This window comes from Octodon degus, unplaced genomic scaffold (genome assembly GCF_000260255.1).
Source record: "Octodon degus isolate 3935 unplaced genomic scaffold, OctDeg1.0 scaffold00031, whole genome shotgun sequence".
NCBI classification, from domain to species: domain Eukaryota; kingdom Metazoa; phylum Chordata; class Mammalia; order Rodentia; family Octodontidae; genus Octodon; species Octodon degus.
In genome coordinates this window covers 13,116,064-13,130,323 of record NW_004524607.1, presented here as the reverse complement: position 1 = coordinate 13,130,323, position 14,260 = coordinate 13,116,064, and the positions used below count along the sequence as shown (strand labels likewise).

General features: G+C 37.6%; 1 protein-coding gene and 1 pseudogene across 2 annotated transcripts in view; one reads left to right on the top strand and one right to left on the bottom strand.

The window, feature by feature from the left end:
- LOC105741978 overlaps window positions 1-333 on the top strand; it is a 901-nt pseudogene extending 568 nt beyond the window's left edge.
- Rnf216 (ring finger protein 216) overlaps window positions 1-14,260 on the bottom strand; it is a 170,848-nt gene that overhangs the window by 101,686 nt on the left and 54,902 nt on the right. For both annotated transcript variants that reach the window (XM_004629597.3, XM_004629598.3), the window contains exons 9-11: window positions 8,522-8,661; window positions 5,195-5,245; window positions 4,183-4,320 (exon numbers count right to left, since the gene is read on the bottom strand). In XM_004629597.3, the coding sequence (XP_004629654.1) occupies window positions 4,183-4,320; window positions 5,195-5,245; window positions 8,522-8,661 (329 nt within the window). The remainder of the gene's footprint in view (window positions 1-4,182; window positions 4,321-5,194; window positions 5,246-8,521; window positions 8,662-14,260) is intronic.

Genomic DNA, 14,260 nt, shown 5'->3' with positions numbered 1-14,260 from the left:
CAGCGGGAGAGTTGTGAGGTTCGAACTCCAGCAACCTGAGGCTGACAGCTTTGTGGAAGCAGCCACTTAAAGGACTGAGCTAGGGCCAGGTCCCCCGGTTCACAATATTCTTGCAGAAATGGTGATGGGGGAATGGTATTGGAGACCAATATGAATGAAACTGTTACACAAATTGATGAACAAAATAAACTAGACAAATCTGAGGCTGGCTTAGCAGGAGCGCCAGCCCATGCTGTATCCGCTGTAAAGAATATAAATCTTCCTGAGGTCCTGAGAAATATTAACATTGGTGACATCAGTATAAAAGTGCCAAACCTGCCCTCTTTTAAATAAAATATTAAAAAGGCCACTCCTGGGCCAGGGAGATGGCTCAGTGGAATAAGTGCTTCCCTGGCAAGCGAGAGGGCCTGAGTTCAATTCCCAGTTCCGCCAAAACAAACAAGCAAACAAACAAACAAAATCTGGGGGGATAAGCCATCTAGATTTACCATACAGTTGTTTACCAAAAAATAGAGGAGGAAAGTCTTAACTTTTTGCTCTTGGATTTTTAAGTCAAGGTACTGTATAGAAGTTCTGTAAAATCAGTATGAAAGTTCAATGTTGCTTTTCTTGCTCAGTGATTTTAAAGAAATTATATACTTCCAGTGTGTTTTTTTTGGTTATTGTTTTCTAAGCTGCATTCCTATGCCCACCTAAGTCATGCCTCTATGTATTGGCTATCACAGTATTTCAAAAGTGAGGTATTTCTTTAATTATGTACAACCCAAAATATTGGTGTTTTGTATGGATCACAAGTGCCACATTCCTTAATTCTTTCTGCTCCTTGTCACAATTGTTAAAGAACCAAGTATGTATTGCATGAAAACATGATGACTTTTCCTCTTAAACTCCAAGGTAACTGGATTTCTAAAGCACCTTTCTGTTTGCCTGATATTTACCTTAGTAATAATTTTTTTTTTTTTTTTTTTTTTTTTTTGTGGTACCAAGGATCGAACTCAGGAACTTGCACTTGCCAGGCAAACAAATAATTTTTTTTATGACCCTTTGACTCAAAGTAAATAAAAGTATATTTTATCACTGTTAAAAAGAATAATTATAATAAAAAAAAGAGACAGATAGACTGATTGTCCAGGAAGATATAGAGGCAAAACATTTCAGCCTCAATTTGTTAGAACAATATACCACAAATGTAGTGGTATAAAACAATACACAACTCCATTTCATACTGTCTTACACTGGTGTTAACAGAAACAGACTTTGTAGGATATTAAAAAAATAGCTTTCATATATACCAATAATGAACTAGCTGAGAAAATAATAAAAAATTCCATTCACAATAGTTAAAAAAACAAAATAAAACAAAACTCTAGGACTCAGCCCAACCTAGGACATGAAGACTTCTACAGTGAAAATTACAGACCTTTGAAGAAACTGAAGAAGACAGCAGAAGCCAGAAAGGGTGCCCATGTTCATGGACTGGTGGAATTAAGGTTGTTACAATGGCCATACCACCAAAAGTGATCTAGAAATTCAATGCAACTTTGATGGTGATCAAAATTGCAAAAACATTCTTTATGGAACTAGATAAAACAATCCTAAAATTTACAAGGAACCATAAAAGATCTAGAGTAGCCAAAGCAATCTTAAGCAAAGAAAACAAGGCTGGAAGCATCACAATACCTGATTTCAAATTGCATTACAAATCCAAAGTGACAAAACCAGCAGAGAAGTGGCACAAAAAGACACACAGATTAAGAGAATAGGAGAGTACACAAACCCATACAACCATCACTATTTAATTATGTACAAGGAGCCACGAATGTATGTTGGAGAAAACACAGCCTCTTTAACAAACAGTGCTGGGAAAACTGAATAACCACATGCAGAAGATTGCAACTAATGAAACAGAAATTCTCCCCTTCTACAAAAATCACCTCAAAATGGATCAAAGACCTAGGTATAAGAGCCGAAACATTGAAACTGCTAGAAGAAAACCTAGGGAAAACACTTGAAGCCACAGGCACAGGCAAATATTTCTCAAGTAGAATTCTAGTAGCACAGGAAATAATAGAATCAAGAAATGGGACGACATCAAACTAAAGTTTCCACACCGCTCAGGAAATAACCATACCATTTTTTTTTTTTTTTTTTATTTTAGGGAAGGGTCTACAGGGTGTTTAGGGTTTCACTACTAGATTGTGTAGTGATCTGCCTGTTTACAGTCTCCCAAGAGCTGGGATTACAGGCGGGTGCCACCATGCCACCTCAATTGCCATCTCAGTGCGTCCCAGGGGCGGGGCCAGCACAGCAGGCCTGGGGATACCCCTGGCCCCTGCGCCTGCCTGTAGGTGCTTTAATCTACTGAGCTATTTGGCTGCCCTTTAACCAACAGAGTAAAGAGACGGCCTACAGGAGAAAAATCTTTGTTAGTCATTCTTCCAACAGAAGATTAATAGCTAGCCTACATAAAGAAATTAAAAAAAAAAAAAAAAAAAAAACACTGGAAAAATCAAATAGTACACTTAGAAAATGGACAAGTGAATTGAACATTTTTCCAAAGAGGTAGTACACATGGCTAATAAGTGTACACACACACACGCGCGCGCGCGCGTAATAATGCTGGCATGATGTGGGGAAATAGGAACTCTTACACTGCTGGTGGGAATGTAAATTAACACAGTGTCTTAGTTACTTTCCTTACTGCTGAAACAAAAATACCTGACACTCACAAGTTAAAGGAGGAAAAATTTATTTCAGCTCAGTTTATAAAGGTTTCAGTCTATAGTTGGTTGGCTCCAAGGTAGGGTGGCACAGCAGAGAAGCAACGCCCTACAGCAGGGCACACGAGGCAGCAAGCAGTGAGCCTCCCTTTCTCTTTTATGCTCTCCAGGCTACAGGCCTTTTGGGTGGCTCCACCATACCCAGGGTGTGGCTTCCCACAGCCTATGCCTAGAACTATGATAAGCCAGTTAGTGGGCCATTTCCATAATAACACCGTTAATCCCAGTATCACACATCCTTAATCCATATTCACATACCCTACATTCAGATAGCTCCGAAGATCCCCACCTATGAGTTCATGAGGGGATAGCCATAGCACATAGTTATGAAATCAGTATGGAAGATTCTCAAAAAAACCTAAAAATAGAGCTATTGTGTGACTGAGCTATACCATTCTTTGTATATTCCCAAAAGAATTAAAGTCAGCATATTATAGGATACCTGCATACTCATATTTACTGTGGCGCAATTTACATGAGGCAAAATATGGAACCAGCCTAGATGCCTATCAACAGATGAGCAGATAAAGAAAAAATATATATTATTCAGCGATAAAGGAGAATGAGATTATGTCCTTTACAGGAATCACCACACTAAGAAGAGCCAGACTCAGAAAGACTAGTATGGCATGTTTTCCCTGAAAAGTGGAATCTACAAAAGCTAACATGAAAGTAGAAGGGAGACTCTTATTAGACAAGGGGCAGGGAACAAGGACAGGGAGGTGGTGCAAGGGAGGGTAATGGGCGATGGATATGACCAAATACATGTATGTATGAAAGTATCACATTGAAACACAATATTTTGTAAAATTAATAAGCATTAGTAAAGACTATTTTTTAAAAGACAAAATGACTTCAGATAAATATAATTTTGTATAAAAATAATTAATATACATGTACTCTGGTCAGGAATGTGGCACATGTTGGTAATCCCAGCACTCAAGAGGCTGAGGCAGAAGAATTGCTGTGAGTTCCAGGCCAGCCTCTGCTACAAGGTGAGTTCAAGGTCAGCCTTAACTGCATCCTGAAGCCCTGTCTTTAAAAAAAACCCCTCTAATTCAAGTAGCAAATCCTTCAGACTATGTATAAAAAATCCTAATGCACTCTCATGTGCTCTAGCAGGCAGAAGGTCCTCACTTCCTGAGTTTATCTTCACTCTATGAACAGGAAAGTGAGTGATGAAGCAGGTGCCCATGGCATCTCACATGTGGGTATGACAAAATTCTACCATTCCCTAAAAAGCACCCTGCTTATGTTAGAAACGTTGTAATCACACCAATTAGACAGATCATGCACACATGAACATATCAGCAGATTTCTGTATCAACCCACAAAATGTACTGATAAGGACACCATGGAGTCTGTGAATGGTGCTTATATATGGCTAATTCACAGTCCTTACCTTTCCAGATCCATAGACTGCCTCCTGGGCATATCTGATAAGACACTCTTTGCAGAACAAGTGAGCATCGGCACACTGGGTCAGCTCCTCAAATGGAAATTCCCCATAGCAGCAGCGGCACTCAATCAGCTGGCCATCCTGCAGGCCATCAAAGACACATGTGAATGCCCCATTTGAGTACAAGGGAGGACATGTCTCACATCCCTACAGTCTCCCTGCCACCATTCTGAGGTCAAAAGTGACTCCTAGGAGCCATGAAACAACAATGAGTAGTGTTTTTCCAGCTAAACCTAGATTAGGATATCAGTACATCATTAACCAATAGTTAAAGAAAGTGAATATTTCACATTTTTTGTGCATTCTCTTTGTACAAAGCCATTACTACAATATTTGTATTCAGATGCTAACATGACTATAAAAATAAAGGGTAAGTGGCATGAGATGTTACCTAAAAGCTGTCAAAAATTGGATTTACTCTTGTTATTACACAGGAGTGTGAGAGAGTCATAACCCAGCCCACGCTTAAGGACTACAGACGCTAACTAAAGCAGCAACCTCATGGGACATACCAGACCTTAGTCTCTTTATTCACTGAAGTGATGGATCCACTCATCTGCCTGTTCCTACTCATGCTAGAAAGGCCACGATGCACACGAGCAGACACCCCTCAGAAAGGGGCGTTTGGCTCAAGGCCAAACACAGCACTTTCTTTCAACCCCAGAGTGCTTTGTGAATTCTAAACTTTTCTCGAGCAGCTCATGTAGTGGATTCCCAGCAATGGTCTTTAACAAGAACATCTCCATCACTCCCTTCCTTTCATCTCTGACTCACACTGGTTCTAAGAGGGCCTACACTAGCTCATGCTACTGACTGCAAGCTGAATGTGCTGCCAACTCAGCAGACTGAAGGAGTGTAAAGTGAACATTTGCCTTTGAAATGCCAAGGAAATGTGATCAAGGAAAAGCCCCTGAGTGCACCCTGGATAAATCAACTGGGTGAGACTCCAAAATACCTTTTGATATTGTTCTTCATTCATCTGCAGGGCAAGCAGAAAGTCTTCATGCTGAGGGACAAAAATAAAAAAACAAAATCTCACTTTCAGATACAGATTTAGTAAAGAAAACAACACCATCCACTATTTACTTCCATAAACATGAGTCTATTATTAGTTGGAATCTGCTCAGTTAAATGGTTTGAGAGTTTAAAAAGTTACCTGAGAATAAATATGCAGAGTGAATAAGGGAAAAGACTGATACACAAAACACTGGTGAATAGCAAAGAAGAGCAAAAGCAAACAAAAGACTAAATGGGCCAAAACCAGGCTTGACAACACACTTGCTGCTGAAGCTACAGGCAACAGCATTTTTGTGCATTACACACAGTACAGCCATGAGGGAGGGAACCTGGCATGGATTCACAGTCTTTTGTGAATCTGGCCCAAAGATGCCCGGGGCAGAAACATAAATCCCCACATGCACACACTTACTTATCACGGCGCTAGTCACAAGAGAAAAGACCTGGGGAAAACCCTCAATGTCCATCAATAGGAAATAACTGAGCAACCTCTGCTACTGTGGACTACGGTGTAATTCCCTGTGGGCTGCTGGGAAATTTCACCAGGATACACTGACATGGAAAGAAGCAGGGCAGAAGACTGCACTACCTTTTGGGTGAGAAAGGAGGATAAATACAAATATATACATGTATTTGCTTCTACAGGAAAGATAAGCCAAAAAAAAAGTAGTAAGGTTAAAATATGGAAGGAATAAGAGAACATGTGGAAGGGACAAGGTAGAATCTAGACCTGTGGACATTTCTTTTTGACTTAAGAACTAAAAATATAATTTAAAAAATCTAATTCCCTAAAAGGCAAAAATAAACATAAAGGTATACACTTAATGTTTCAAGTTAGCAGCATAACCAAACATGTCATAACACTTTTTTGTTTTTGAGATAGAGTCTTGCTATGTAGTTTAGGATATTCTTGAACTGTAAGAGATCAGGCTGCCTTAGCCTCACAGGTGCTTAGATTATAGGCATGCACCACCACATTTAGCTACCAAATGACTTTAAAAACAGCACAATATATTTTGTATTTGTATTCTTTTTCTTTCATTTTTTTTCTTTATCTTTTGTTTTTTGTCTTTTTGAGACAGGGTCTTGCTATGCAATTCAGGCTCACCTTTTTTTTTTTCTCCTTAAGAGACAGGGTCTTACTATGGTATATTGTTGAGGCTGACTTCAAGCTTGCCTCAGCCTCTTGCCCAGCTAATATTATAAATGCATGCCACCACACCTGGCCAATTTTATATTCCTTTTTTTCTAATTTTACATTCTTAATTTGGTACAATCTGACAAGAACCAAGATTATTAATAACCAAGATTTTCAGCATTAAAAAACAAGAATTATAAAGAGTGAAAAACCTCAAAAAATAACCCCCCCCAAAAAAACAAAACAAAAAACCCCACCAAACCCTGTAAACCAAGTTTTAAAGAGAAATCTCACTGTAAAATTTCTAGGAGAGAAAGAGAAAATAAAGGAGTTTCAAGGAAACTAGAGATTCTAGGTCTAGGTCAGAGAATGCAGAAGCTGAATCTGGATCACCCTGCACTGACAGAAGCAAGGTCAGAAACAACTGGGGTCAGGACAGAGGGACTGACCTAAAGGGTTGCCACTGGCCAGAGATGGGGCAACCTGGACATCAAGAAGAGAGATCACTATGAGTAATATCTACCAGTTTTTGCCAATTTTTTACATACCTTTGTGATGGGATCAGTAGTAACATTAACAAATGTGATTCTCTGGTTAAGAATAATCATTTTAGCTGGGTGCAGAGTCATAAATCTGCAATCCCAGCTACCTGAAAAGCTGAGGAAGGAGTATTCCAAGTTTGAGGCCAGCTGGGGTAATGTAGTGAGACTGTTTCAAAAATTTTAAGAAAAGTCTAGGGAATAAAAAAAGGGTATATGTGTGGCTGGGTATGTAGCTTGTGCTTGCTGGTTTCAATCCTCAGAACCAAAAGAAAAAAAAAAAAAAAGCCAATTCACTTGAGAAAATGTCTGCCAAATAACCAATTTTGATTACCATGTTCTTGCCGGCTTGCACCAGTGCTAACAGAAGGGGTAGTCACACACAGGACTGACATCCACCATCAGTGGATCAAGTCATCCTTCAGTGAGGCTTATGAATTACGGCCCCATCATGAAAGTGTTAATCAGTTTTTCTGCAATTCATTTTTTCAAGTAAAAAAATGTGCTCTGCAGTGGAAAAAACAAACAAGCCACACACACACACGCACATAAAAAAAAAAAAAAAAAAAAAAAAAAACGCAGGCTAATTCAGCTGGATTCAGCTCAGTAACAAAAATGCCTCTGTTCAAGACAAGCATTAATTGCCCATGTGCAGTAGGAAAACTTTATACTTTTCATTTTGTTACACAAAATACTGAAAAGATGTTTTCAAGGGTCAAACTTTTATAAAGTAATATTTTCTTATCAAAAAGACCTTCAAAAAAAAAAAAAAAGACCTTCACATGGAACTGATGTTTAAACAAAGGTGAATGCTGGGTGGTGAGGACAATCTGTGCTACTGGTTAGATTCCTAATAAGGCATACTCACTTTAGTTCTGTCAATGCTCATTCAACATAGCAGAACAAAGCAAATAATATTTTAGTACCAACATGGCAGAGCTGTGATCTCACAGGCTCCCTTAAGTGTCCCTAGGGACCTGGGGGTCACACAAGAGCCATTGGTATAGAAGATAATTAAGGAACAGTCTATATATCAAATCCTTCTGGCTTTTCTCTAACAGAGGTTGAAGGAGGTAAAAGAGATGTTAATAATTTCAATTAAAATCTTTAATAGCAATCTGGTTTATAAAATTAAAATTCAGTCACTATCATTTCAAAACTCAGTTTTTCTATTTATCTGTTTGTTTACAGACAGGGTCTCACTACACAGTGCAGGCTGGTCTTGAACTTATTTATGTAGCCTAGAGTGAGGTCAAACTCAGGGTGATCCTCTTGCTTCGGCCTCCCAAGTCCTGATATTAGAGGTGTGCACTACCATACCTGGCCAGTTTTTTTCTTTTGTTTTTAAACTGTCATGTAATCAGTCAGTCTAAGAAGAAGATAAAATCTTGAAGCTCGAGATGCACTTAAGTGCCTATGGGTTTGATCCTGAACACACCATTACCACTACCATTCCCCCAAACAAAAACCAGGATAAAACAAAACAGTGGAAGGGAGATTTTAAAGAATAGCAGTTTGGGTACCAAGGCCTAACTGTTAATGAGCTAGAACTGCAGAAAGAGCACCAGAGCAGAGCATGTCTTCCTACCTCGGCCATCTCTTTGATTTTCTGCTCATAGAATTCCTGCTCTTGCTGCACAGCTGGAAGGAGGGCACACCGGTCATAGGACCTACAATGTCGCCGTTTATTTTCCAGAAAGAACATCCTTTTTTCTATTTTGATATCACCTAAAAGATATATAACAATGCAAAATCATGCAGACAGCTGTTCACTAGGAATCCAGGGTAGCCATTCCAGCTTCAGTTGCTCAACCTTCCACATGGTACACTTCAAGGCTCCTCCTGTAACCATTCTATTTCCAGAGAACTGTGCCCCTCATTGGTCCTCATCTACCATACACCTCTGGATAGCTTTACCTTCCCCCCTACTACACTCCTATTGGAAAGCTCTCTTAAGTCATCAGTAGAGTACTGTGTGAATATAAAAGTGGTACCAAATTAATTCTTTCCACAAATCTCCTCTCAAACCAAAGTGAATGAGACCCAAATCAAACTCAATGGTTAAATTCAATACTGACCTGATGGGGAAATTTGATTCAGTTCTTGTCCAATTTGGTTTATAACCAGAATTGCAGGGAAGGAAGAAGTTTGTGAACTGAGGTATCACTGTATAGTTTATTATCCATTCTTCCAACAAGGACCTTTGGTTTATGGCTATCATGAGTAGAGCTATTTGTAGCTATTTAGCTTGGATAGTTGGTTGTTTTTTTTTTTTTTTTTTTTTTTTTTTTTTTTTTTTCTTTTTTTCAGTTCCAGGGATCCAACTCAGGGCCTTGTGCTTGCCAGGCAGGTGCTGCTGAGTTATTTTCCCAGCCCCTTGGATAACTGGACTGCAGATTTCTGCTGGTCTGTTGAAAGGAGCCCTTAATGCTTAATTTTTTTCCCTCCTTTTAAATTTTTTATAACTTTCTGACCAATTTTGCATGCTTGTATTTGATAATCTGTACAACTAATTTGAAGACAACCATGGTTGAACTATTGTTTAGTGAAATTCTGTATCGTTTCTGATGTTTCTTTTTTTGCAACTTTTAAATTTTTTAAATTTTTTATTTTTTTGTGGAACCAGGGATTGAACTTAGGCCCTTGCGCTTGCCAGGGAAGTGCTTATTCCACTGAGTCATCTCCTGGCCCTTGTAGCTATTTAGTGATGAATGTATGTCTGGAACTCAATTAAAGAAGTGGAACTGCCAAATCATGGGGTATGCTTACTTAAACTTTAGAAAATAATGCCAGTTTATCAAAGTTGTTGTTCCAATCTATACCTCCCCTGAGAATGTAATATATGAGTTCCAGGTGCTCTTTATGCTTGCTAATGCTTGGTGTCACTGCTTCTTAATTTTAGCTGCTTCCAGTAGATGTGAATATGCTTTATGTATGCACATTAATTTTGAAAATTAGAGACAGAAAAGTTAAAAGAGAAGTGCTTAGATTTACTACAATAAATAACATTTAGAATAAGAGGAGAATAACAAATATCAGGTATATAACTAATCGTTTAAGTTTTACATTTCTTTAATTCAGCAACTTATATTTTAGAAAACTATGCTATTCAAGTTTCCAAATTATTTACCACCACTTTGTTCTTAGTAACCTCTTGAGTTTAACAATATTTACTGTACCTCTTTTCTGCTATACTGTGTTTTTTCTCTTTTTCTCTTATCCTCACAAAGTTTTAAAAATTTATCCAGTTTTTTATTTTATGAAAACAGTTTAAAGCACATTTGGTTTTGAACTCAAGTCACCAGGGTTGGCAACCCAGCATGGCTATCATTTGCTATGTATAACTTGGTGGATCACTTAACTTCCCTGTGCTTCAGTTTTCTAATTTGCAAAGTGATAATAATGACATATATCTAATAAAGCTATCTGAAGCACAAATGAATCTATGTAATGCATGTAGGAAGGGCATAGTTGAGGCTGGTCCTGAGCTTACTATGTAGTATAGGCTGGCCTCAAACTCATGATGATTCTCCTGCCTCAGCCTGCCAACTACTTGGATTACATGTATGCACTACCATGTCTGGCCATCATTATTGTTTTCATCTAATAAACTGAAATAATAGCATGGAGGAAAACCTAACTTATGAGAGATACCAGTTTTGTGAAAACTGGAATTTACTAAGTTATAATTCAGATGGTGTTTCCCCAGTTTTCAAGATAAATTTTATAATGCCATTTTTAATTGTTAATAAGAACAACTGCATGATGTTTGAGATATGTGACAAATGCCTTCAAACATAGGCAAATTATGGGCATGAGGGCCAGCTGGTCTCCACTAACCTGTATTTTTAAATGCCTTTTTAATATTAAAGTACTTTGTAAAATGTTTATTTAGTAAAATGTTTTATAAAGTATATCTTGTATACAAAAAGTGCTCTATTTCTGATGGGGTTACATTGTTACAAAAATGGTATGGAAACAGCATGTGTATTTTGAAATATACAATGCAGTGAACATTATACTTTGCCTTAGACTTAATTATGTGTGGCCACATAAATTATGAGTTGTGTAATATATCAAAATATCTGATACAAATCCTGAAATATACTACAAAAAAAATAAAATAAAATAAAACCAAATGCAGGGCCAGGGAGATGGCTGAGTAGAATAAGTGTTTCCCTGACAAGCACAAGGGCCTCAGTTCAACCCCTGGTCCACCGGAAGGAAAAAAAAAGATTTGGCGTGTTAAAACAAAACAAAACAAATGCAATTACGTCTACAAATTCTATTGTTTTGCTTTTTGAGACAAAGTCTTGCTATGTAGTCAGGCTGACCTTGAACTCACTATGTAACCCAGCCTTGAACCTCCCCAGTGCTAAGATGATATGTGGTTTTTAAAGTAAATTTTCAAATAATTGCAGACTTAAGTGAAATTATTAAGAAGTATAGAGATCTTTCATTCACATTTCCCTACATGATAATAAGCTGTGAAACTATAGTATAATGTCACTGCCAGAATACTGAGTTACAGTCTCCCGTCAGAATATACAGACCACCAAGGGCATTGTTCCTGTGGCCTTCACAGCCACACATTTCCTTCCATCAGCAACCTTTTCTGAATCCCTGCCAACTAATATTTTTCCATTTCTGTAATTTTGTCATCTCAGGAATATTAAGTAAACTATACAGGATATTAACTTTTAATTAACATAATTTTCTGGAGGTTTATCTAACTTGGCACATACATCAGTAATTCTTTTTATTGCTATAGTGTAAGTCTGGGGTTGTAACTCTAGTCATGTGCTTACCTAGCTTGAGTGTAATTTCTTGTATGACAAAAACAAAAACAAAAAAAGAAAGAAAGAAAAAAAGAAAGAGACTGCCCTTATATAGTGGTGCTACATTTGCTATAAACATCAACAGTTGAGGGCGACTTTATCTGCACACAGGAGCCATGAATGGTTATCTACTGGCTTTTTGGGAAGGTAACTTTTACTTCTCTGGGATAAACGCTCATGAGTACAACTGCTGGGTCATGCTGTTATCACATGCTTAGTTCTAAAATAAACTGCTGAGATGTCTTCCAGATTGACCATATCATCATATGCCAGGAATGTACAAGTGACAGTTTCTCTGCATTCTCAACAGCATTTGGTGGTGTCACTCTGTTTTAACCATTCCAAAAGGTGTATAGTGGTATCTCACTGTGGTTTTCATTTGCATTCATCAGTTAATGATGGGGAACATCTTTTGTGTATCTACTATCTATATATTCTCTTTGGTGATATCTATCTTTTGTCCACTTTCTAATTGGGGGACTTTTGTTTTTCTAATACTGAATTTTTGGAGTTCTTTATATTCTAGATGCTAGTTCTTTGTCAAGGGATGTGGTTGTAAATATTTTCTTTCAGTCTGCAGTTTGTCTTTTCATCTCCTTAAAAGGTCTTTTCAAGTAGGGGACTCAGGTCAACAATTTCTGACATTGCCAGTCAAGCGGAAGACCCAATACTATTATGGGCTACTGGACTCTTTTAGAATATTTTGCTGAGTTAACACACCTATAATAGTTAAATGTTGGAACTAAACACAAAAAGGGATACAGATGAATGTCCATTTTGTATTTGTGTATTCAAAGTGGTTAGGATAGATATATAGTTACATCCTCATCTTAATAAATAGAGGGATTTGTTCTAATGGTGTTTGTAAATAGGATATCATGTCTGCATCTTGTACAGCAATTAACCACTAGGAAGAATGTATGCAATGTGTTAATTATTGAAACTGTCCTACCAATTTGATTTGAAACTGTCTCATTGCTATTTGTTTATCAATAAAATTATGGAAAAAAAAAGTCTTTTCAAGATGGGAGAGATGGTACACAACTAATGTAGCATTCTGGGAGGCTGAGGAAAGAGGGCTGCAGCCTTGGCAACTTAGATCCTATCTCAAAAAAAAACAAAAACAAAAACAAAAAAAACCCCAAAAACAAAAACCCACACACAAAAAACCCAAACAAAAACCAAACATAAAACAACAACCAAAAAAAAAAAAAAAAAAAAACAACCAAGGATGTAGCTCAGTTCAAAGGTGCTGGGTTTAAGTGAGACATGGTGGCACATGTCTAACTGCAACACTCAGAAGGCTGAGACAGGAGGATCACCATGAGTTAGAGACCAGAGCAAGCTACAAAGTGAGTTCAAGGCCAGCCTGAACTGCATAGTGAAACCCTGTCTCAAAAAGACAAAAACCAAACAATCCCCCAACTCCCAAAAGACCAAAAATCCAAAGGCTCTGGGTTCAACACACACACACACACACACACACACACACACACACACACACACACACAGAGTCTTTTGAGGTTTAAAATGTCTGAACTTTGCTGGTATCAAATTTAAGAACTCTTTGTAGAGTTCTAGAACATAAACATCTTCTTTTCCCCCTGAAGATTTTATATTGGTTTAGTTTTTGTGTGAAGTGTAAGACTTGGGTTTGTCTCTTATGAGCATCCAATTGCTCTAACACTATGTAAAAGGTTATCTTTTCTTTCCTGAATTGTTTCTGCATCTTTGTAAAAAATGAATTAGATGGCTCAGCAGTCTAAAGCACCTGCTTAGGCAAGCTTAGGCAGGTGCAGGAAACTGTGGTTCGATCTTTGGCACCACATACTGTGCCAACCCCACCCTCAGGGTGTGCTGAGCAGGCCAAAAAAAAAAAAAAAAAAAGAACTGGGTACTACTGATTGGTGAATGGAATAAATGAAATGTAGTAAATCCATACAATGACTATTATCTGGTAATAAAAGGAACATATATCAATACATGTACATGGGTGAAGCTTGAAAATATGTTCTAAATGAAAGAAGCTGGTTGCAAAACATAATCTGATTCCATCCATGTGAATTGTTCAGAATAGGTAAATTTTAAGAGAGGAATTAGATTAGTGTTAGTAAGAAAAGAGCAGAGTTGAAGGGAAATAGCTTATGACTACTAATGATTCAGAGTTCCTCTCTGGAGTGATGAAAATATTCTAAAATTAACTGTGATTATTGTAAACTGCACACATACTAACAAAATTGCAAATGTGAGTTATATCTCAATAAACCAGTATTGGTGTGGATCACTTCTCAATTCTCTATTCTGTTCCACCAACAAGTCTAGATGACTAGCTACATAATAAGTTATCACCAGGTAGACTAATTGCTCTCACTACCTCTATTTGTGACATCATCTATGGAAAAAAATCATATAAACTCTTCTTGGATACAGGCGACTTGGAGGAAATCTGTTAAAAAGTTTAACTCTGAAAAATTAAAAAAAAAAAAAAA